Source organism: Orcinus orca, chromosome 16, assembly GCF_937001465.1.
Source record: "Orcinus orca chromosome 16, mOrcOrc1.1, whole genome shotgun sequence".
In the NCBI taxonomy this organism is placed as follows: Eukaryota; Metazoa; Chordata; class Mammalia; order Artiodactyla; family Delphinidae; genus Orcinus; species Orcinus orca.
Window position 1 is genome coordinate 70581433 of NC_064574.1, and position 24918 is coordinate 70606350.

At 52.7% G+C, this 24918-nt stretch overlaps 1 protein-coding gene across 2 annotated transcripts in view; it reads right to left on the minus strand.

Moving 5' to 3' along the window:
- GTF3C1 (general transcription factor IIIC subunit 1) overlaps positions 1–24918 on the minus strand; it is a 72603-nt gene that overhangs the window by 17432 nt on the left and 30253 nt on the right. For both annotated transcript variants that reach the window (XM_049699348.1, XM_049699347.1), the window contains 17 exons: positions 24210–24424; positions 21482–21618; positions 19719–19872; positions 16684–16787; positions 15529–15713; positions 13786–14040; positions 13374–13519; positions 12047–12144; positions 11455–11551; positions 11159–11336; positions 8291–8432; positions 7833–7968; positions 7309–7390; positions 6987–7175; positions 5062–5219; positions 3071–3213; positions 855–936 (listed from right to left, as the gene is read on the minus strand). In XM_049699348.1, the coding sequence (XP_049555305.1) occupies positions 855–936; positions 3071–3213; positions 5062–5219; positions 6987–7175; positions 7309–7390; positions 7833–7968; positions 8291–8432; positions 11159–11336; positions 11455–11551; positions 12047–12144; positions 13374–13519; positions 13786–14040; positions 15529–15713; positions 16684–16787; positions 19719–19872; positions 21482–21618; positions 24210–24424 (2501 nt within the window). The remainder of the gene's footprint in view (positions 1–854; positions 937–3070; positions 3214–5061; positions 5220–6986; positions 7176–7308; positions 7391–7832; positions 7969–8290; positions 8433–11158; positions 11337–11454; positions 11552–12046; positions 12145–13373; positions 13520–13785; positions 14041–15528; positions 15714–16683; positions 16788–19718; positions 19873–21481; positions 21619–24209; positions 24425–24918) is intronic.

Sequence of the window (24918 nt, forward strand, 5' to 3'; positions counted from 1 at the left end):
ATACACGCAGCGGAGTCCGGTGTTAGCTCAATGAGTGCGGGGTGAGCAGACTCTGAGCCACAGAGCAGAGAAGCCTGGGTCTGGAAAGACAGCTTCCTTCCTTGTCAATCACCGTCCCGGCCCCACCCACAGAAAACTCAGAAACAAAACTCATGGCTGGGCTTCCCTGGTGGCACAGTGGTTAAGAGTCTGCCTGCCAATGCAGGGGACAAGGGTTCGAGCCCTGGTCCGGGAAGATCCCACATGCCGCGGAGCAACTAAGCCCGTGCGCCACAACGACTGAGCCTGCGCTCTAGAGCCCACGAGCCACAACTACTGAGTCCGCGTGCCACAACTACTGAAGCCTGTGCGCCTAGAGCCCATGCTCCACAACAAGAGAAACCACTACAATGAGAAGCCCGCGCACCGCGACGAAGAGTAGCCCCCGCTCGCCGCAACTAGAGAAAGCCTGTGCACAGCAACAAAGACCCAACGCAGCCAAAAATAAAAATAAAATTTTAAATTAAAAAAAAAAAAAAAAAAAAAACAACTCATGGCCTATCCACGAGCTTTCCAGAAGTCTAGCTGTTTGTAATTTCTGAAGAGCAACCCTATTTTCTTAATAAAATAGACCCAAGACACAGCAGCGTTGCAAAGAGACACGGCAAATTCTAATCATCTTTAAAACTGATGCTGGACCCAGATCAAGTGAGGGCCACAGCCAAAGAACTGACAAGTCAATTTCCCAAATGAGCAGGGGGAAAGCCCATGTTTGCAAGGCGGGCAGAGGCACCGTGGGACCCAGAGCACCAGACTAGAACCTAGAAATCCCTGCCTTCAGGGCAGGCTGAGCCCGACCACCGCGCGGGGCCCACCTTCGGGTCTCCGTAGTCGCATTTTCGATTTATGAAATCTCCCACCAGCGCCTTATCCTGGTACACCTCGGCGAGGCAAACCCTGTGGGGAGAGCAGGCCACAGTGAAGTCTGGGCAATGTAATGATGCCCACGTTCAGAACCACTGGAGGATTTCTGTCCTAACAGTTCTGGCCTTGGGTAAACACGAAGTATGATCTGCTTATGTGCCTGCTGGGTGATTATAGCTTTTGAAAATGAAGGATTTGGGGTCGGCCTGTTTGTGCTCACGCTTCACATCTCGACTTCTCTGAGCTTCTGTCCTCCGCGTGCAAACTGAGAACAGTAGCTTCCACCCGCCTGCCCTCACGGGGATTTGGCCAGGACCACAGGAGAGACCTATGTCAAGGAGGATCTTATATTTAAAAACAGGCCCTGGTGTTTGGTATTCAGAGCTCCGGCCTCCTCCAGCACTCTGTCCATTGCACACATCTTCACACCTCCAGGCACCAAAAGAGCCTGACCTGCCCAAAGGGAAACGGAGGGAAAGACAACCAGCGTTTGCTGGGTTCCAGGAGCTGCGCACTTGAAAGCTGAAGCTGCTCCTTCATAAACAGCCTGCAAGGTAGAGACCGTCATTCACTTCACAGCTCAGTGGGGCGTAAGGTCCGCCCCTGCCCCGAGGTCACACAGAAGCCAAGGGCCAGGGCAGGTGGGACAGGTGTGGATACTATTGGTATCGTTCTGCTCACAGCCTCTAAGGGGATAAATGCCCCGTCCCAGGTCCCACAGCTCTGAGCTGCAGGGGACGGAGACCTGGCCTGAGCACCCTGCAGCCCCCTTCATGTCCCCCTTCCCCGGCTGCTGCAGGACAAGAGGAAGAGCGTCAGGCAGGGGCCAGGAAACCCGACTTCCTGATCTCACTTCACTGCCAGCTCACTGTCACCCCAGCCAACTTGCATGCTGTCTCTGGGCCTGTTTCCACTCTGCAAAAAGGAGGACTTTGGACCAGGTGATCAGAGCCCTTTCAGACAGAACATTCTAAGAGTCTTCCATGCACTGGGGAAGTGGCTTCACACAGAAAGGCCCCTTGGTGTGTCTAACCCAGTGGTTCTTGTTGGGGCGATCTGCTCCCCCGGGGGGGCGTGTGAAGACATTTTTGATTGTCACAGTTGGCGGGGGGTGGGGGTGAGGGTGGGTGTGGGTGTGGGCGGGTTGCCACTGGCACCTCGGGGGTGGAGGCAGGGAGGCTGCTAAACACCCCACAGTGCCCAGGACACCCCACAACAGAGAAGGAGCCGCCCCACATGTCAGCAGCGCCGAGACTGAGGAGCCTGGGCAGAGGGCTGAGTCTCCTCTGCGATCCAGGGCTGGGCTGCTTTCCTTGCAATCTGGCTGACTGCAGGCAGCGCACGGCTCGGAATCAACCCGGAGCCAGGCTCTCCCACTGACCCGTGGCCCGAACATCAGCTGGTGGAAGCAGCTCCGCTTCCCGGCCTCACCCTCATGCTGGCTGCAACACTCGGGTACCTTCCCACACCACCCGCTGGGCTTCCCCACTCGAGCCCACGCCGGCAGGGGGAGGGAGCTCCAGGAGTCTGACGGGGCTGGGGACGGCTTTACACCGTGGCCCTGAGAGAAACAGACGGCGGGCAGCCTCCCTGGCAACTGACGATGGGGGAGGCTTTGCAGCTCCTGGCCAGCTGCCATCCCCTCACGTCTTTAGGGAACGCCCAGCTCTGCTGAGGAAATGGCTGAGTGCATTTGATCCATTGATCCCGTTCCTGTCTAGCTCCTTTCTGGAGTGAGCCATTGATGGACCACTAACACGGGGACATCGAGAGCTGCTCTGGAGTGTCGAAACCCTAGTGGAAACGGGCAGAGGCCTCTGCTTTCACCACACGCTACTCAGGTGAGGTGAAGAGGTAACATTCAGCGCTGTCACCTAGCCTGTTTCTTCACCTGTAACAAAGGAGCACCTGCTTCGCAAGCTGTTCTAAAGTGTAAGTAACACCTTGAATGTAAAAGTGCCCAGAATCACACCCAGCCCCCCAAATCGAGGACAATCTCACTAACAGTCTCCAACAGACTACTGACGCGCTACCGGACGACTCAGACTTTATCTATCTGGATTTTACTGCCGACCCTTAAGCAAATGGGATGAAAGAAGTGTAAAGAGTGAACTAGAAGCACCGGGATACCCTGTCTTGGAGTCATGGAAGTTCAAAGGAGGCTTACTTATAGTTCAGATAGGCCTGTGGATTTTTGACTATGTAGCGAGCTCTTCGTCCGACCGAATGGGATGTTTTATCCAAAGACTCTTCCAAGCTTGAGTGCAGAATGTCCCGCACGACCTGCCAGGGGACAAACGGGCCCTTCACCTGGATTAAACACAAGCCAAGACACAAACTCAGTATCCTCGGAGCCCACATTATGGGTCACTAATGTAGAGGGGGGAATACGTCCTGTGGAACCTCTTTCCTCAGCGGACACTCAATACTGTCACCTCACGCATTTACTGGGCACTGACCATGTGCCTGGCCCCGAGTGGGTGCTGGGCAGAGAGGAATAAGACAAATCCTCCAGGTCCAGTGGGAAGAGTATCTTTTGGTGACTAGTAGAGGTGCTCGGAGGGTGCTTGGGTAATACTGACTGGAGGGCAATGCGCCACAGGAGGTCAGGAGTATAGAAGATGCATTTCATTAGACGGTTTTAGAGGTTTAAGTACCCATCGTGTACACTCAAGAACGCTCTGTGTACGGCGCCTGTGGTTACACTAGTGGAAACGGAACGTGCCGAGTCACAGACTCAGGAGCCTCTCTCAGTGAACACACGCAGGAAGGCACAGCCCAGGTAAGGAAGGGGCTTGAGGACAGGGTTTTTTCTTTAGCGCCCCAGCAGGAGTGGGCCCAGGAATCTGGTGTAAGTTGAAGCGAATGAGTGGAGGGTCCGTGCAAGGCTCTCCTGGCTCCCCTGGCTGCGTGGAGGGCGGGGGGTGGGGTGGCGGGGGAGAGGCCTCTCCCATCAGTGCTGTGATGAGACGAGGCCAGGTATTAGGGACAGCAACACGCCTTCGGGTTCCTCCTGGCAGAAGGGATTGGGTGGGGATTTAGGAAGGGGTGGAGGGATAAGAAAATCTGGGGCAATAATAATACAGGAAAGGGATTTAATGAGCTTGCAGGCAGGGTGTCAGACCTCTCAGTGGGTTTCTCTTGGCTGGTGTGGCTGAGAACAGGAAACACAAACGGGGCTCCTATGAAGCCGCCTCACCTACTCTGCCTGGCGGTATTACTGCCTGGAAGGGGCCCTGGACGGGACACTGGCAGAGCCCACGCTCTGGGTGGCTTCTGGGAACCAGCCTGATGGGACATTCGCCTCGGCATGGCATGGGAGCCGGGGAGTGAAGCCGGGGACAGCCACTGTCCCACGCCGACTTGGTCCGCACGGACAGAGGGATTACTGCATGGGAGGCACCACGCGAGGGGCTGCAGCTACAAAAACAAGTAAGAAGTCTCTCTGCCTCTAGAAGCAGCCACTCCAGTGGGCTAAGAGGCGCCAGAAGCCAAAGGAGCAGCGTGAAAGGTACGCGTCCAAGGAGCAGAGCGAGAACGCAGTAACTGCTTCCCTTTGGCAGGATCAGGGAAGCCTTTCCAGAGATGATAAGCGGTTACTGAAAGATAAATAGGAGTTTTCCAGGCAGATGAGGGTGGGAGGCGGGGAGCAGGGAAGGGTCAGATTCCTGGTGAAGAGCGAGGGAGAGCACGGCTCTCAGCCGTGTGGCCTGCAGCCAGGCAAAGACATAGACGCGGGGGCCGAAGCCAGGAAACAGATGTGCAAAAATAAGCACGGCGGGCGCGCGGATAACTACGAAGAACCTGCTGTATAGCACAGGGAACCTCTGTCAGGACCTTCTAATGACCTAAATGGGAAAAGAATCTAAAAAAGAGTGGATATATGTATACGTGTAACAGATTAATTTTGCTACACACCTGACACTATCGCAACACTGTAAATCAACTATACCCCAATAAAATTAAAACAAAACAAAACGAGCGTGGTGTATCCATTGCTAGGATTCTGGGAAATGCTTCTCCCAGTGGCCAAGTGGAGTAGATGGGATGGATGAGAGGTCCCAGGCATGAGCCTCCCTATGTGGGTCCCATGAGGAGAGGGACTCGCAAATCAGCGGGCCAGAGGCTGGGAGGGGGCGGGGGCGCTGGGCCGGGTACCTTGGTGTTGAGGACGTTGCTGGCAATCCGGCAGAGCACGAGCAGCCCGTCCTCCTGCATGGACCAGGTGACGCGCAGCCGGGTCATCCTCTGCAGGGCGCTCTGGTCGGCCTCGTCGTGGTATCGCAGCCTTTTGCTTTTTTCTTCCGGGAGCTCTTCTAAGGGGGGAAGAGGAGAGGGGGCCTCTAATAACCAGTTTGGAGCTGTCACTGTGGAGAGGGGAAGGGTCCCTACCCAGCAGGTCAGACTGCACCAAGGTACTGGTTATCAGAATCTCATCATGCGGGGAGTCATTTAAACTAATCACAAAAGACTCAGCCCATCCCGACAGATTTTTTTTACCCCTTTCATCGTTTCTCTTTGGTCACATTTCATGGCGATGGGCTGGGCAGCCTGATGCAGCTTCTTGTTAGTTATCTGCCCATCTCTGATCCTTCCCTTGGAGGCACTGAGCCCTTTGAAAGCACCTCGCACAGAAGCCGAGGGAGCCTGCTTGGGGTGCGCTCTCTGGACAAATGGGTCCCCACCATTCCCTGCTCTGCGACCTCAGAGATGCTGTGCAAACTCTGGCGCAGCGTGGGGACAACAAGGCCCACTCTACGGGGCTGCCTTGAGGAGTGAACGAGACAGGGTATAAAACACCTCGCGCAGCACCTGGCACAAAGTAGCTACTACCTGAATAATAACAGTCACTGACATTACGGAATGTTTACTAGGTGCCAAACACTGGAGTAAGCTTTTTACATACGTTCACTTATAATTAAAAATAATACTTGGCAACAACCCTATGAGAAGGATACAATTATTATCCCCATTAGGCAGCTGAGGAATCTGAAACACAGAGAGACACAGCACCTTGCCCAAAGTCAGAGCCTAGTAAGCAGCAGACAGGATTGGAACCTGGAGCTCTCAACCACTGGGTTTCCCAAAGTTACTTCCCCTCGGGGAGTCGCTGGTGGTAGTTTCACGGGCAGACGCCATATGCTACCATGTGCTAGTGCCAACTCCCAAAGACTGTTTGTTTAGTGAGTGTCTTCCAGACGAGGGCAGGAGAAAAGCGGGCAAGAGCATTTACATTCAAATCGACACCACCACGTATTTTGCCTTGTAATGAATTCGGGTCTCTGCGGGCCAAACTGACCTTCTGCGCATCTGGACAGGCTAAACGGAGGCGGCTGCTTCAGCGGACGTGAGCCTATTTGTTTTGAGCACCAGCAGAATAAACCACTAAAAACAGGTTCCTGTTAAGATATTCTGTTCTCAGCTGAAATAGCTACAGCTATCAGATCACTGTTAAAACACGCACACCACTGAGGTGATATAAAGGTGGCCTAAAACCTGGACACTGGTCTCGCTGCCCTCTTTCGCTGTGAATACCGCCCAAATGAAGACTCCAAAAGGGCAATCTTTAAGGCACCGCACACGATGGGTTCACGAGATCTGGAGAGATCCTGCAGGCTTAAGTGACACCCATGTTGCCTCTGATTTAAAAACACAACATAACTTTAAACTTTGCCCTGATTAGCACAGATGCAGATATTAAAAAGCAAACCAAAAGAATAATAGGATTTGGGCTGGTTGTGATGAGGACTTTGCTATGGATTTTTTGCCAAGGTTTTTTTTTTCCCAGTTGAGAAGAAATTAGAAATTTGAACTGAGGGAGTTACTAAGTGAAAAGGCTCTACACGATGCAGAGACAGAGAAAGCAGGGGGAAGTACAGAGTCAGTTCGAGGCCCTCTCGGTCAGCAGGCTGGGTGTGGAAAATAAAACGTGATCACGCAGAGTTAGTGCTCCAAATTTAAGGAGACGGAACCCGAGTCTGAAGGCAGAGCTCAGGCTGGGCTGCGGGGAGGCTGCTGTCCATCCCCAGCCAGGCCGTGCATGCAAAGGCAAGCCTGGCAAACACGAACGAGCATCCCGAAACCTTTTTTCTTTCTCTTGATCTTCTTCCCAGGGTCCTTCTTCAGTCGTTTGCGCTTCTGGCTTTTCCCACCCCTCACTTTCTGGTTCCTGTCCAGCGTGGGCTCTCGGCCAACCTCAAAGTGCTCTTCTCGGTCAGCACAGAGCCCCGATCCCGCTCGCGCTTCTCCCCAGACAGTCAACCTGCCGTTGCCTGGAAGTAAGCACAGGACACCGCCGCTGCAGAATGACCTCTGCAAAGGCCAGAAGCCAAAGCCAACGTGCAGCGATCGTGTCGGCCCGAGACGGTCCCATGTCTATTTCTGCTGAACTCCTGGCCCACGTACCTCCAGCGCCAAGAGGCAACGGGCGCTTGGACAGAAACGTCTGCAGCCTCACCGTGAGCCCGTTCTCCGACGCGGTGGTCTCCTAAAAGACGAGGATGGTACCGGATAAAGTGTGATCTTTCATGGACCCCGGGGAGCCCAGGGCAGCCACAGCGCTGAGTTGCACGAGTCTCTGACGAAGAGGCTGTGCGGGGACTGCCACCGTCCTATCACACACGAACCCCCTCCCCATGTGACCTTTGTCTTACAGACTTTCTGTTCTTCGTTTTAAAAAGGAATACTTGTCCACATCGCAGAATAAATTAGAATCCATTGGGGGAAAAAAAAAAAAAAAAAGGCCAGGCAGATATTTAAGGGGCCTGACATGCCTTTAGTATATATGGAAGTAATTATTTGTGTCTCTGGTCAGTTTTGGTTTGGCCAGTTCAAAATCTGTGAGCCAGGAAAGGGACACGCAGGTGAGTAGCAATGGCAGCCCCCCGGGTTGGGGCCCGGGGAAGGATGCCCCCGTCCTGAAAGCCCACCCTTTTGGCCTTGTCGATGATGTAGCTGGTCCAGATCCAGTTTCGCTTTAGGTGTCCGTAGAAACTGGAATCGAGCCCAGCGGCTCCCAGCCCATCTCCGGGGATAAAGCCTTCATCCACGACCTCACGGCTGCCCCTGGGAGATGGAAATAAACAGAAAACAAGCCCTCCTTGGGAAGTGAAAAGAGAGCTCATGGAGTGGGCAGGGGGCATTTATTATTAACTGCTACCTTCCCAGAAAAACACCTGGCAGGTAGAAGTAAAGGGCTTGTCAGAAACCCAGACTGTTATGTAAAATTCCCAATTTCTGCACCCACGGCCACCAACTTGCAGCCTTGGCACCAGAGACTCAAGCTTCCGGGCCTGATGGGGAAGCCCGATGGGGGGGCGGGCCAGAGTCTGCAGGACTAGGACCCCCGCGGCTCTGCGTGTGGGGGCGGGGCGGGGCGGGGACGCACGCGGTGTACTCCATCATGGCACACTTGCGCTCCAGGGTGTGCTTGTCCATGGCGCTCTCCTGCTCCTTCTGCAGACTGCCCTCCTCATCGCTGCCCTGATCTGGGCCGCTGTTCTTCCGGATGCGCGGGCAGCGCACCACGCCTAGGAAACCAGACACAAGCCCCGCTGAGGACGCCTTCCTGCCACGGTCTGCTGGCCACGGCCTGCCGCGGGGTGGCAAGAGAAGACTGGATTCCCTTTCTGTGACCAGGCTCCCCACCAGGGGAGAGGGTCTGAAACTGGTGGACCTCCTTGCACAAAATGCAGAAGACAGAGAGTTAAAGCTGGTCGTGGACCTGAGAACAGGGTCTGCGTGCAGCCTGTACTCTTAATTTGGGCGGCAAGGCGAGCAGGCAACCAGAGAAAGCCCCCGCCTTCTTCCCTCCAGGGGGATGCCCCGGGGAGCTGTGTGTCGCACAGAGGAAGTGACGAGTGAAAACGGCTGCACACGCTGGTGGCTGCCAGGGTCGGGCTGGTGGGGATCTAGACAGTGCGAGGCAGCCTCACAGTCTCCCTGGGCGCACTGGGCTCCAGGAACAGCCAGACGTTTCCTGAGTGCCCGAGAGGTGCATTAATTTAGTTGGGAAATTACATTCAGTGATTCCACAATAAAGCATCTCTTGCAAGGAAATATAAAATACGATTAAAACCATTGCTTGAAAAAAACAAAACAAACAAACAAAAAAAACTGTTGCTTGTGTCGGGCCAGGGAAGGCTGTGATAATTTGCAGACGACCGAAGAGCATCTCATAACGTGGTCGGTGGGGAGAGTCCATGCCCTGCGCCTCCCAGCTGGGGCTTTACGTGAGATGTCTGGTTCAAGCTTCACCTCAGCCCCACAAGGCGGTGGTGGTGCTCCCAGATTAGAAATGAAGAAACGGAGGCTCAGGAGGTTACAAAGAGCTCACCCAAGGTCATGCATTTGAATGGCCCTTGAACCTAAGAGGACTTCAGGCGATGCTTCACCTTGCACCACCAAGCTGCCTGTGGGAGCTGCAGATTCAGGCCCTCCCCAGGGCTGCTGAATCCAGATCCCTGGACCACGCCCAGTAATCCGCATTTCAGTGGGTTCCCCAGGTGCTGCCTCTGTGCACTCATGCTCTGGGAGCCTCACTTTAAAGGATCCTCACGTCTCATTATTGATGGGGCAGAACCCCCTCAAATGTCTGTTGAATGAAGGGACAATCAATGCCTGATTAACGGACTCAATAAGCCCCCCGACATTTCGGCTCACGAACGTGGGAAGGGATGGAAATTCACCAGTGGTCAAGCCTGAAAAACTCTGGTGCAAATAACATACTGGTTCGCAAATTTTTATCTAGGTATAAAATGCAGGGGAGTTAGGGCACTTTAAAATCTGCCCTGGTAAAAGCCTAGCTCACTGCTGATGCCAGAGGATTCTACAAAGCACTGTTTCTAAAATTTGTCTGGACCCATTCAAGTACCTCTACGAGTGCTCATTAGCGTATGGGCATGAAACAGTTCTACCCAATAAACGTGTGGCCCCTGCTTCGCAAAAATCAAAGTGTAACCTTGATCTCCCAGCTCTGTGACAGAAGGAAGAGAGGGAGTCCTCTCCCGGGTGCAGATGCAATGTGGCGTCCTTTTCCTCCTGGGGCAGGTGGCAAGAACGGAACTGATGAAAACTGGCTTAGAGGAAAGAGCACAAGACTGGAGGTTCTAACGCCTTCTACGAACCCTCCATTCATTCCACAAACATTTACGGGATGTCACCTATGTACCAGGCACTCTGAGACACGCTGGGGATACAAGCCAAATTCCCTGTACTCAAGGAATTCCCAGAATGACATCAGATGACAGTAAAGATGCTGGAAAGGCTTTCTCGGAGAGAGAATGCTTGAAGTAGGAGTGGCCATCTGCAAGGTGAACATAGGTCGGGATGTTCCAGAGAGAGAAGAAAAAACAAGCCAAGGCTTAACTCAAAGCCCAAGTCATCTGACCCACTGGACAGTCTGGTCAGTCCCTCCTCCTAAAGACCTCCCAGCCTGTCCTCTGTCCTTCACTATCACCAGCGGACCTCTCCTGGACCTGAATCACAGCCCCTAGCTGGTCTCCCTGCTTCCACTCTGGTGCCTCTCAGTCTGTTCTCCACACAGCAGCCAGGGCAACTCTGAAAGACCTGACATCTTGGCTTACAACCTCCAATGGCTTCTCACTGCTCTTAGAACAAACCTAAACTCTCCCCGTGTCCTGCAAGGCCCCAGAGTCTGCTTCCTGCCTGCGTCTCCATCTCATCAGCTGCCACTCCCCTCCCACGCACACCGGCCTCTTCCGTTTCTCCATCAACACTCGGGGCCGTTGCACCTGCCTGGGATGCTCCTCGTCAGCTCTGGTCACGGCGGGCTCGGCCTCACCCTTTAGAACTCAGCTCAAAGTCTCCTCCTCAGAAAGGCTGCTCCTGACCAGCCCAGTAAAACACCCTCGATTCATCACCCGGTGTGTTTCCTCCCCAGCTCCTATCACACTCTGGATCTCTGTGTGCTGTGTCTTCGCCAAGACAGCACAAGTCCTGTTGCTGTGTGATCGGGCGCAGGAAAAGACACACACAAGGTGTTCAATAAACACCTACTGAAGGAGCAAAAGAATAAAGACGAAAGCGAAGCTGCGTGGGCTCAATGGGGTGGAGGGCTAGTGGCCCTCCCAGGTAAGGCCCACCACTGCCCTTTCTAAGGGAGCTTCCAGGACACTCCAGGCCTCTGGGGGACAGTCGGAAAACCAGCAGGCGGCTTCCAGTCTCTTCTAGCTCTAACTCCCGCTATCCCACAGAAAGGAGGGAAAACAGCGAGCCCAGTAAAGATGGATGGTACCTAGCGGGGTGTTGAGGCAGACGCACTGCAGATCGAACCAATAGTTCTCCACGTCCTGCATTGAGTTCAGGACGTAGAGACGCCTCTCGAAGGGCCGGCTGCTGTGGGCCAGGTTGTAATGGGGGTCACAGGTGGTGGTGTCCACGATGACCACGTTCTTCTTCAAGAAGATAAAGACCTACGAGGGAGACACCGGATGGGGTGAGGGGAGAGCCTCAGCCTCAGCACCAGGTGAGGTGTCTGGAAACTGCGCTTAGCCGTCAGGACCACCTTCCTCTGGGCCTGGAGGCTGTTACCTGATCTTTATCCTGAAACTTCTCTGTGGGCCCGAACTGGAGCAGCCCCATGTAGCACAGCTTCTGAAGGTTCTCCACCACCGAGAAAATGTAACGTCTGGAAAACAGAGGGGGGTGGCGGGCTCTCAGCTGCCGTCAGGGGGTCTGCACGGGGGTGAGGGATGTGACTTGCTTCTTCTCCTCTCTTCGACCTGTGGGACCTTGAGGACGGGCCACGGGCCTGAACTGTGCTGAGACCCAGAACCCTCATCCCAACACCAACCAGGGCAACGGGGCATTGATCCTACTTGGGGGGCTTGAGTTCGAAAGTAAAAGGAACAAAAGGGAAGGCCCACCTCATCACCTGCAGTCTTTATCAGCCGATTTTACTTTAAAAGAACCTTGAAAGCAAGTACTGAAATGTCCCAGCCCACACTGCATTTGCCTCTGTGCTTTATGTAGAAGGCACAGGTGGCTGAATTAATGACCTTGGGTCGCTACAACCTGGCAGGCAGAAACCCTTCCTCTTCCTGGTCAACGATTACTCAGAAGCGTAACTCCAAGGGGCCTACCAGGACCCTCGGCCGCCCCGAGTCGGCTGCAGGGACCTCACCTCTTGTACAGAAGCTGTTGCCGGATGGGCCTGGGGAGAAAGCGGATCAGCGTGTGCTTCTTCAGAGGGTCGTTCAGAAACTCCTCGAGGTTGTCCACCTGAGAGGTGATTTGCAGGCTCAGCTCACCCTCAAGGACAGGGTGAATTGCAAGAATTGTGAAAAAAACACCACTACTTTCCAGGCTGTGGTCTCGCTGAATCTGGCCATCCGTCTCACGGGAACAGAGCCCCCTCTTGCCTGTCACTCCAAACCCCCCCCCATTTCTCAGTCCTGACGCCCCTCCCCTCCAACCCATCTGCCACACTGCTGGGTACAGTAAACAGGCGGCCTCATTCACTGCTGGTGGGCATGCAAAGTACTAAAACATTTCTGGGGGACAATAGGGGAATATATTTATTCATATTTAAAAAATTTAAAAAGGATGAAGGATGCTTATTGCCTTTAAAGCCAGTGATTCCACTTCTATCCTTAACCCAAGACGAAAAATTTTGGAGCTGCCCACAAATACATCTAACAAAAAGTATTCACCAACATGTCACTCACACCACCAAGAAACTGGAGCTTAAATGTCCAAAAATAGAGTATTGGTTAAATACATTAGGGTACGTGCATAAGAAGGAACACTATGGATGTACTTAATATCAAGGGAAAGCAACGATGTGGAAAATGCAATACATTGTTCAGCGGAAAGAACAGATCATAAAAGAGTAAATACAGTATGGTCTCAATTCAGTTTTTTTTAAAAAGGAAGACCTCACATATATACACATGCATTACATACAAACATGGCACAGGAAGAAAAAGACTAGAAGAAAATGCACCAAAGACACTAGCAGTGACACCTCTGAGTGATGAAGTTATAGCACTTCTATGGTAATTTCTATTTCTTCCTTTTTCTGTATTTACCAAATTTGTAAAAATATATTTTATTGCTATACCATAATTGTCTGTCTTTTGACTGATCTAGAAGAACAAGTCTTTGAAATATTTCCCTTGACTCACCATCTATCCATCCATCCACCCAATCTATTCTGTCTGCCTTTCTCTTTCTTTCTTTCTTTGTCTGTCTATCTATCTATCTATCTATCTATCTATCTAGCGAGCCTATCTATCTATCTATCTAGCCTCTCTCTCTCTCTCTCTCTCTCTATATATATATATATATATATATATCTACCTACCTACCTATCTATCTACCTATCGAGCCACCCAGCCAGCCAGCCAGCCAGGCAACTGCAAGCATTTTCTCTTGACAGGTGAGTGTAGGCCCTCTGGTATGGAGCTGAGGGACCAGCCCCTGAGAAAGCCTGAACAAGTCATCAGTACCTTGTAGCTGACTTGCACAATCTGGGTGAAGATGGAGAGGGGCAGGCAGAGAAGAATGTCACTGACCAGAGCCCAGCCGAAGCCAAAGTCCTTGTGGACCGGGACGGGAGGGATGTAGCGCGTCCATGAGGCTTCATCCACGTACACTGGGAGAAAACAGGGGTCAGTCCTGAGACAGGGTCCCGGTCATGATGCTGGTGTCGCCTCCCAGTAGGTCTTGGTTCCCTCTCACTACGAACTAGGGCAACACCCTCCTCGTCAGGCAGGAAGCCCGGAGGCTCAGGACGCTTGGATGATGTCTTTGTTTGGATCAGGGCAATAGGGGACTCAGCCGGTTCAGGTCATAAGGACAAGGAACCACCATGACTCCCCTCTGGACCCCACTGGGGCCTGCCTGCCCAGGGCATCTCACCTGTCTCCGTGGAGAGCTCCACTTCACCCTCCCGCGTGGCTCCATCCTGGGTGTCCTGGGGTGGGGCATCCAAGGAGGCCTCCAAGTTGCTCCCGGAGGAGGATGGGGCCCCCGCCCTCCTTTCGCTGCTGCAGCCCGGCTTCTCCACCGTGTCCTTGGCAGGGTGCCCATAGATCAGGTACCACAGAAACATGTGGATCACCCGCAGGCGAGGCATCTTGGGCAGAAACCCTAGAGAACGGCCAAGGCCAGGAACTGGGGCAAGAAAGGAGGGCAATGCTTGAAAACCCCAGATTCAACTGAGTTCAATTCATTCAAAAACTATTGAGTGCCACTGTATTCCAGGGGCCAGAGATGGCAAATGTTTTCACCCTCACGGGACTTACTTTCTAGCGGGAAAGGGCAGACGGTAACAAACTACCTAAGATAGTACATCAGATGGAAATAGCTGATGCAGAAAATAAAGCAAGGAAGGCAGAGGAGGGCTATAATTCTACAGAGGCCTGGAAGGTCTCACTGGGGAGAGGCCTTAAGGGACATCCTCGAGTTGGTGAGGCAGCGGACCATGCAGACACCTGGGCGACATGCCCCCCAGGGCGAATGCAAGCAGCCTGAGACGGGGGTGTGCCTGGCACAGTCGAGGAAGGGCCGGTTGGCCCGAGTGACGGGGTGGAGCAAGGAAGGAGCAGTACGCAGGAGGTGAGCTGGAGTGTAAAAGGGCAGGGGGCCACCACGACAGACCCCAGCAAGAGGACCTGAGGCTGATGGGGACTGTGCAAAACATCCCAGAATCGAGGTTCTTCTAAACAGCTTATTTCTTTGACACAAAGTGCTCCCTGACTTTCCCCAGCGAGAGGAGACAGGTGAGAGCCAAGGGAGGCATAGGAACAGGGTGGCGAGGACAAGGGACTGCAGGGCCCCTCCTCTGCCGTCAGGCCTGGACCGCGCAAAGAGCTCCCGGCTGCCTCTGGTCCACTCAGGTGCACGTGCTGCTCCGCTGCGCCGCCTCGTGCGCAGGTTTCTCCCTCCATCTGTACTTTCTAACTGTGACACCTTAAGAGTCTGGGCCAAGTCCCTGTGCCCGGAGCCCTCAGCAAGGGAAGTCACACAAATGACCTCTCCTGCTCAGAATCCCCGGGTTGCCGGGTCCCCCACCAGGACGTTTCTGCCTGACAGAAGTCTGTGAGCCGTCACCATTGTCCTCCTCCTCCAGCTGCATGCTGTGACCAGAAACTACAACTACACCCCAGCTACGAAGGCCCAGCCGTGGGCACCGGCCCAGCACAAGCTGACGTCAGAGCAGCTTGGTGTGGGGTGAGGGGAGACAGCCCTGTTTGAGATCTGCAGCCCAGAAAATTAGATGAATGCTCAAACCCATCAGTGGCTGTAACTACCAGAGGCCTGTTGGCTCAGGAAAGGCAGAGATTTTCTGTGGTTTACAGAATGTTCCAGCCCAAGGGTACTCAGCAGAAAGAGTTAATCTTCGTGAACAATTCCTCAGGTTGGGACTTGGCATAATTTCACCTGGGCCTCACAACAGCCTTGTAAGGTACTCCGGGCAAGAATCACCCCCATTTTACAGACAGGAAAACTGATGCTGGCATGTGACCAGCCCCCCACGACCCCAGCTGTTGATTCAGACCTGACTCTCTGCCTGCAGCCCGGGGCTCGGATGTGCAACACCAAGTGACTCAGAAGACCACATGAAACACAAACAGACGCTGACAAGAAGCTGCTTTTTACCTACAACAGGGTGATAGTTTTTCAGCTGGGTTATGCCCATTTTCTCATCAGTCTTCTTCACCCGTCCACTTTCTACTTTAGAGGAAGCATTCAGCTGAGAGTCTCCTGATCCTCTTGGGCCCCCTTTTCCTTGACTTTCTTCTTCAGCTTCCCCTTGAGGCGCTGGAGGCTGGGGCGCTTTAACCCTGAAGTCCAAATATAAGATGTTAGAAAACCAAGGGCTGAGAAAGGACAGGGTCTGTCCTCAAGAATTTGGCCCTGGGGTTTCAAATCAACTGCCTGTAGGGGCCAAACAGGTGATGTAAACGGATAAAATGTGTCGGGGCACTGGACATTTGGGGGTGACCTGGACAGTGGACCCCCACCTACGGGGCAGCTGCTACCTCATGAGAAGGGCTGCCCAATGTGCTGGGGCCGCTGACACTTTCATCGATGCCAGAAATCAGGAATTTGACATGAAATTAATTGGTAACTGATTCAAAGCCCCTGTGGCCAAGGCATGGCAGGCCACACAAACCAACATCTGCGAGCCCAGGCGCCACCTCTAACTTAAACCCAACTGAGAACGTTCTCCCACCGAGCTTTCTGCCAGTCCATTAGCTGGTTTATGAACAAAATGAGAGAAGACCTCAGAAAGGCAACCACAATCGTTCTGAGCTATATTATAAACTGTGCAAGTCTCACATGTCATAGGGCCTATGACTTGGAGCACTCTGTCCACACGCTATTAGAGAGCATAGAATTAAGAATGTCAGCAGAGGGGAGCTCTGCTCATTATTCTCTAACAGCCCAAATGGGAAAAGAATTTGAACAAGAATAGATACGTGTATAACTTTATATATATATATACACACACACATATATATGTATAACTGAATCACTTTACTGTACACCTGAAGGTAACAATATTGTTAATCAACTATGCCCCAATATAAAATAAAAATTAAAAAAAGAAAAAGAAAAAAAAAGAAGAATGTTAGGATTTTTTTCCTCTTGAAGAATCCAGAAATTGATCCTTTTTGAGGCTAGGGGATCATGAACCATAACCCCCAAACCAGTGGCTTCACTGATCTCACAAAAGCATGAATAAACGGCTTCTGTGGAAACTGCTTCAGGTTGGGACACACTGTGGGTCCCGCGGGAGCCGCCACTTGCCTGCTGGCCGTGCTGGAGTTGGACATCCGGAAACGGACCTGCTCAATGGCGCTTCTCACCAGAGGGTCGTTCTGGTCCATGGACGGGTGCACCACCAGATCCACCTATGGAGAGAGGTCGGGGGTCCCAAAGGGCTGCGGAGGTGCCAGGGGAGACTTAGTTCCACAACCCGGTTCCCTGGTGGAGCCCTGGTTATACCTGCTGTCACTGACATTTCCAAAAGGCAGTGATGAAACGGGAAGTAAAATGCTACACAGTGTGCCCTTAGAGTTGCTGGCATCAAGACCCCTCAAGCGCCCAAGCCAGGAAGCGCCGCCATCCGTAATGTGCCCCTCTGACCGGTTAGGAATCCTGCCCTGGAAATCCAGCGGTCTGCCCTGCAGCCCCCCAGCTGGGCTGTCATGGCCCACTGGTCCCGGCTGCTACCTGGGGGGCTGCTCCCGACACCCCATCCTGCTAGCTGAGCATTTCCCACAGCTGCTCGGGAATCCCGAGGGCTTCCATCTGGAAGAGGTAAGCGGCTTTCATTAATCTCCCCTTGCTGAGAGTGCTATCGGGGGACTCCTGCCAGCTGTGCCTCTAAACGAGGTGACAGAGGCTCTAGGGCTGCCTTCTTTGTTTTAGCTGTTCCAAGGTGCTGAGCAGCAGATGGGAGTGTGAGGCCTGGGCCCCAGGAGACAGCAAGGTAAGGTTTTCTAAACAAGTGACTCTGGCCAGCAGGCTTCATGCCCAAAATGGCCTGAAGAGGGTGGGTCACAGGGGACAGGTGGCCATGGCTGCACAGCGACTCCAAAGGCCACACGAGGCTCCATCTCTTCTGCTCCTCACTTGGGAAATGGAGACCCTTCCCCGCTGCCCTGCCAACTGTTTTCATGGTTTTGTGAGGTTCAAATGAGATACAGTTAGGCAACACCTCAGAGAATCTATAAGCCAGGAGCAAATACAAAGCATTCCTAGTTCCCCACTTTCCACAGCCAAACGGCTGGGCCAACTTCCCAAGAGTCCGATGGACGGGGCAGGACGCAGGAGCAACGGCAAAAGGCGGGTGCCGGACACAGCAGCTCCAGCCAGCATGGCTCCAGCACATCGGCGGGAGCCAGCCAGCAGCGCACGCTCCGCGTGCCAGAGAAACTGAAGCTTACTCTGGAGGCAGATGTACAATACGGCGGCCCTTCCAGCTGGCAAATGGGCGATGACAGTGGTAACCCCCTGGCAAGAGGCCCCCAGTACCGGACACTGATCGACCCTCAGCGTTCACTTGGGACACTCATTCCTCATCCCCACCTCTTGCCCACTCCCTCTGGTACCACCGATGGATAGGCGACCAAATAGGCATTGGGGGGGGGGGCTTCCCTGGTGGCGCAGTGGTTGATAGTCCGCCTGCCGATGCAGGGGACATGGGTTCATGCCCCGGTCCAGGAAGATCCCACATGCCGTGGAGCGGCTGGGCCCGTGAGCCATGACTGCTGGGCCTGCACGTCCGGAGCCTGTGCTCCGCAACGGGAGAGGCCACAGCAGTGAGAGGCCCGCGTACTGCAAAAACAAAAACAAAAGCTAAAACAAATAGGCATGGGGGACACGGCAGATGTCCATATGTCCACATAAACACAGTCTCTCTCCACTCCTAGGCTGGGGGAGATTTCATTTCCCTGCTCTCAGTTATTGCCTGAGGAGGCTGCACGTCGGAAAGACCTGCTCTGTGAAGACCAACAGAAATCAGAGGCATTGCTGCTGACCGGATGGGCTGTTGTCCCCCAGGGAGAGAGGTCAGCACCAGGAGCTCCTGCCACGCTCAGGGGGACGAGAGGCAGGCAGCCTGGGGAAGGGAGAGGGGCGATGTCAAGGGGACCCACAGCAGATATAACAACTGATGAGCTGCCCAACTTGGGATGGTAGAAACAGAGTTTTTTAAGTCATTTTCTAGTACTGCTCTATGTTTCTCAAATTTCAAAGGTCTCAAAAAAATAAGATAGAGTAAAAAAGCCCAGAAATGACCTTGCCACCTTATTAAGAAAACAAAACATCAAAGCAGAGCTTTCTTAAGGCAGAGATTTAAACGTAGTCAGAAGAAAGGGCAGGAAATTACAAATGCCTATTCCGCAGCACCATTCCCTTTGGTCCCAACGCCCAGCCGGGTATCTCAAATGACTCTGACCCTGAAAAATTTATGCCTTAGAATATGTGCAAAGCCACTGAGCTGCAGTTGCTATGGGAATGGCCCCAAACTTTAAACTTTACAGAAACAGATACATTGGGAAAGAAGAGATCCATTGTCCTCATTGGACGACCCGGCAATGCATGCTAATTGAATCGCTGACATCATTTCCTCTGGGATATGTTTCTGCAGATTTCTGTGGCTAATGTTGTTGCTGCTTAGTCTAAATTTTCCACCTTAATTTATTTATTTTTGGCCGCATTGGGTCTTCGTTGCTGTGCTCGAGCTTTCTCTAGTTTTGGCGAGCGGGGGCTACTCTTTGTTGTGGTGCATGGGCTTCTCATTGCGGTGGCTTCTCTTGTTGCAGAGCACAGGCTCTGGGCGCATGGGCTTCAGTAGTTGTGGCTTACGGACTCTAGAGCACAGGCTCAGCAGTTGTGGCACACAGGCTTAGCTACTCTGTGGCATGTGGGATCTTCCCGGACCAGGGCTCGAACCCGTGTCCCCTGCATTGGCAGGCGGATTCTTAACCACTGTGCCACCAGGGAAAGCCCTAAATTTTCCACCTTCTAAATGTTGCTTAATTTCTCCCAGTGCTAGTTAGCTGAACCTGGATGCCTCCATTACCATCCTCTCCTTCAAGGCTGGCTGTGGGGCAGGACACCTGCCTTGGGCTGCACAGGCTGCTCTACAATCCAAGCAGGTTATTCCTCTTTTCTGCTTCCAGCTTCCACAGGAAGTGGAGATAATCCCTGTTGCCCCAGTGAGGAGGCATAATGGGAAGTTCCGAACTATCGGCAACAAAGGAACAACCGAGGGACAAGGATGTGGGAAACTGGGTAAGAAAACACCCAGCACGCGCAGTGATCTGTGTGGTTACCTTCTTCTTGATGCCGTCTTGAATGACTGTTGTCCGATACAGCCTCAGAAGGCCTTCCTCGGACAGGTTCCGCACCAAGCGAACGATGGACTTCTTGCAGCACTTGGTGGACACACCTTCTTGCTTCTCCTGATCCATGATCATCTTCTGAATCCTGCAGCGTCACAAAATAAGCCGTTAATATTCCCAGTGTCAACATGGAAGGCCTTTCTAAACCCAGGCAACCGACACCTGCCTAATGGGATTCAGCAGAAAGTAGGGGAGAATTAAAGGGTGTTTCACCACTGAAAGGATGACTTCTTAAGATGGCAAAGATCATCTCTCTTTGTGATAAATGAGTTACCTAAGATGAGTCACCATTCACAGCAGCTTCACGTTCCGAACCTTTCACCAGGAACTAAAGAGATTACATGATTCAAGACAACGATGGTGGAGAAACTGAGCTCCGTGATGGAAATCTGTCTTCACTGAGTCTCCATTCTAATTCAACATCCAGCTAAGGAATGTTCCAGTTTACCACCGTTGACACCCTCAGATCTGAAGCTCTTCTGACTCCTCTCCTCACATATCTTCTCTCTAGATGTTACTGAGTCACTATGGTGATGTTTCTGTATCACTACTCACAGAATGGCAGGTCCAGAAGGGATATTAGGAGCACCTAGCTCCATCTCACCTGCACAGAAGAGGAGACCCAGGCAGCAGTACCCACAGGCGGTCTCCCCATCCCCTAGTTAGAGAACTCACATCCTTGACTCAAGGGTAAGGCTCCTTCCAATCGAGTGGCTTTGACCTTGGCTGCCCAGAAGCCCAAGGTTGCCTCCCAGGACGTGGTGGTAACCGTGGGTTAGAAGGACCAAACCAGGGAGCAGAGCCTCCACTGCACCCTGGACACAGAAGCTCCACATGTGTCCCTTTTTTTTTTTTTAATAGATCTTTATTGGAGTATAACTGCTTCACAATACCGTGTTAGTTTCTGTTGCACAACAAAGCGAATCAGCCATACGCACACACATGTCCCCATATCCCCTCCCTCCTGAGCCTCCCTCCCACCCTCCCTATCCCACCCGTCTAGGTCATCGCAAAGCACCGAGCCGATCTCCCTGTGCTATGCGGCTGCTTCCCACCAGCCAACTATTTTACATTCGGTAGTGTATATAAGTCCATGCTACTCTCACTTCGCTCCAGCTTCGCCCTCCCACCCCATGTCCTCAAGTCCATGTCTTCCTCTTTATTCTATGTCTTCCTCTTTATCCTGTCCTGCCCCTAGGTTCTTCAGAACCATTTTTTTTTTATTCCATATATGTGTTAGCATACGGTATTTGTTTTTCTGACTTACTTCACTCTGTTGGACAGATTCACAGTCCCTTTTGTTTTTGTTTTCATAAAAGATTTCGTTTGAACAAAAGGCTCCCTGGAGAACTAATAACAATGTTTCTAAGCTGATGCTATTAGCTGCCTCCGTCTCCTCTCTCCCCTTCCTGAGCACCAAATTCCTAAGGAAGGAACAAGGCAGATGCACTTTCCCCGTGACCTCTGTTTCCTGCTCCGTCATTCTCTCCCTGTCAAGTGTGTGGGTATTCCTCCATGTCTACACTTTTCAAACCACACAGACTGCAAATCCTTTCTACCACAAAGGGCTCCTATGAGAATCTATACAGCAGAAGAGAGATGCAAATGCTTCTGCGTCATTTCTGTGGATGGTGATGACTGACTGATATGGGATTTACTACTAATGCAAGACAGACAGACAGACTACTCCTTACGTGAATAAGCTCTCGATTAAGCGGAGGTTGGTGACAGCCTCTATGATCAGATTCCTGCGTTTCAGCAGTCGGTAAGTCTCATGGGGTTTGTCTTGGCCTGGGCCGTGCTTCCCAGTCTTCTGGGAACTGCCACTCTCCTAGAACAGGGACCAAAAGCATGAGAAAACTATGGACCCAGCAAGGTTTGGGGGCCAGGCACCACTCCTGCCGGTACGCTTTCCCTCTTTACGGAATTTCTACGCCGTATTTCAAGAAGGAAAGTCAAGAGGATTACTGCCCCCATAGGATCCCACCACCCCACTATTTCAGGGCTTTGTAACGGCACAGACATCTGCCAGCAGAGGAGCCCAGAACTTTATGAAGATCAGCTGGTTTCAGCACAGAAAGCAGAGACATCTACTCCAGCCCTTCCCGGGGAAGGGGACCGCATCCACTCAGTCTTTCCTTGGTTCTTCCGCAGTGGAAGGGAGGAAATGCACAGACGGAGGGCCGACCCCCTGCCGCCACCCTATGGGGCTTCTGCATCCAGAACTCTCAACCACCTCATTGTTATGGTCCCCACTTTACGCAAGAGGAAACCAGGGCTCAGTGAGGTGAAACCACCATACTGGGTCCCGGGGCGTGAACGTGCGCCAGGACGCGCTTCTGCCTCCGCCTCAGGGAAGCCACGGGCAGCCTCTCTGGGAACATAAGGGAGATGCAGAGGCAGGCTTCCGATGGATCAGGATGAGTGGCGAGTGAATGACGGAGAGGAGAGCGGACGGGTGCCCTCCCCCACCCCTGCTGCGACGCCCTCTTCTCTCTTTGTGGTTCCTTTTAGCTTCCAGGAACTTAGAATCTGAACCTGTTCCATCTGCCTTTGGATCAAAGATGCTGAAGCCCAAATGTGCACCCTGAAGGGAAAGGAAATCCCAACCCTAACCCACTCCTGGCCGATCACTCAGCATAGTTCAGTGCCACTTGGCGGTCCCATGGCCAGTTTTGCTGGATGCCCTCCTCGCTTGGAGAAGCGCTTCCAGAGGATGAGAACACGCCTGAGGAGGCGCCTTGGGCCAGGGTCCCATCACTTCCCTGCTGGCGCCAGTGCTCTGGAAGAGGCTCGGTTCTTTCCTGAAGGGGGCAGGGCTCGAGGGGTGAAAGAGTCACAGATCCAAGGGGCCCAAGAGTGGCAGAAAGACTTTGGTTCTCTCTTGCGTTTCAAAGCAAACATTTTGGAGGAGAACCACGTGAGAAAATCTGCCTGCTTTCCACGCTTCACCAAGGGACCTCCAGACAGGACAGTTCACGCCCCTCTTCTCAGTAAGTGAGCCAAAAGAAGGACAAGGTTCTGCCATTACTCTGAGGACAGATTTCTAAGAGGAAGAGAAAGCTGAGCTAGGAAGAGCTGAGCTAGGAAGCTAGCAGCAGGACTGGCAGGGCCTGGAGGGAGTGTGTTGCTGGGGACACGTGGACCTGATGAGGAGGTGCAAAGCAGGTGGCAGGGCCAGGATGGCAGGGAAAACCTTCAGGAACTTGCTGGGATCCACCTGCCGGCAGGTGCTTCAGGTGGAGACAAGACCAATCATGACTTGATAAAGAGTCATGGCGTCCAATGATAGGATACAGCTAGAAGGTTCTAGAAAATTCCACAGAAAATCTCCCCCACCCCAAGCTCCATCACTCCTGCTGTAGGGATAGAACCCAAGCTCAGGCTTCCACACCAGAAACAGAGAAGCAGGGCAGGGTGGGAACTCCACACCCACGGGTTCCACTCTCCATTTTGTCATTAACTGAGCAGGCAAGTCCCTCAGTCCCCAGAGGCTCTGCTCGCCTCCTCCTGACCACAGCTGGCTTTCATCTTACAGGGTTGCTGTGAAGCCGGAACCAAACAGCAGCAACAGCATCAAAGGCCACCCCGATCCCAAGTCTGTTCTGTGCTGGGCAACTGAGGCACCACTGGCCATATCTGAGGCACCTTCCAGCGACCAAGGACAGCACTGAGTGAACTGAATCACATAATGACAAAGGCATTCCTGTGTCAACTGCCTTTTAATCCTTCTAATTACACTGAGGAAAAAGTATTGGTTTGATTCTACTGTCTTTAACACTGTGAAGTAGAACACTGTCTGACCAGAATGGACTAAGGAAGTTTTGTTTTTATCAGATCTATTTTACGATCACCTTCTTTTTACGCAAATGATGTTGGCTTTTCATCTAACGCAGGGTTTTTCAACCTCAGCACTGCTGACACTTTGGGCTGGATAACTCTGCTGTGGTTTACCCTGCATAGTCTAGGACATTTAACAGCATCCCTGGCCTCCGCCTACGAGATGCCATTAGCACCCTCTCCCCGATGTGACAAGGAAAAACATCTCCAGACATTGCGAAATGTTTCCCGGGGGGCAAAATCGGGCCAGAGTGAGAACCACTGATTTAAAGTAGCCATACACATTTTTCCTTCAAAATAAATTTCAGTAGAAAGAGTACGTTGTTGGAAATTTTAAAACCCTGTAAATAATATGCAGGTGGTTTCTGCTAAGGTGGGCTGCGTGAAGGTGGCGTGTCAACGCGCATTGCATTCCTACCGCAGAGGCCCCCCCACCTACACGGCCTGAGCGTGTGGCACTTTTACTATTATTGATTTTGTTGTTGTTGTTGCTGTGATTCTTAAGCACAGAAAAGCCAAGGCTGACATCCACCTGCCACAGGCTCCTTCTTAGAGGAAACGCCCTCCCCCGTGGGCACTCACCTTTGGGTTTTCAAGCCTGACCTCTTCTATCACGGCTATGTCGCCGCTGTGACTCTCCATGCAGTGGGAGCCCAAGGACACGCTGGGGTCTGAGGAGCTGCTGGTGTCCAGGAGGTTGTCCCCCCTGAAAGAGCTCTGGGAGGCTCTCTCAGCAGCTCCCAGGGAGGAAGACGGATGCTTCTTCAATGGGTGAAGGCTGATGACTTTCCACCCCCCTGCAGTGGAGGACAGGCGTAGAACGGATGAACCGCGGCCACAGCAGGGGGAAAGCGAGAGGGGCACTTCTGCTCAGCTGCCGGACCAGAGCCGCACAGGCCAAAGGAGTCCAAGTGGTCAGTTTAAGACGAGGGAAGTGGACCAGCAAGCAGCGAGCCGCACCCTCCTGACCCTGACCCCGACCCCCAACGTGCAAATCTGTCATCAGCACTACCCTCCACGTGTTTTAAGAAACGTCTTCCATAACTAAACTAAAACCCCAAGGGCTGCTTACACAGATTGTCGGAGGGAAAGGGATAGAGGAAGTTTAGGGAATTCCACCCCTTTAATAGTCAAAACATAACAAACAAAACATGTGCCAAGGGGACTTCCCTGCTGGGGCAGTGGGTAACACTCTGCGCTCCCAATGCAGGGGGCCCAGGTTCGATCCCTGGTCAGGGAACTAGATCCCACATGCACGCCACAACTAAGGAGCCCACAAGCCGCAACTAAA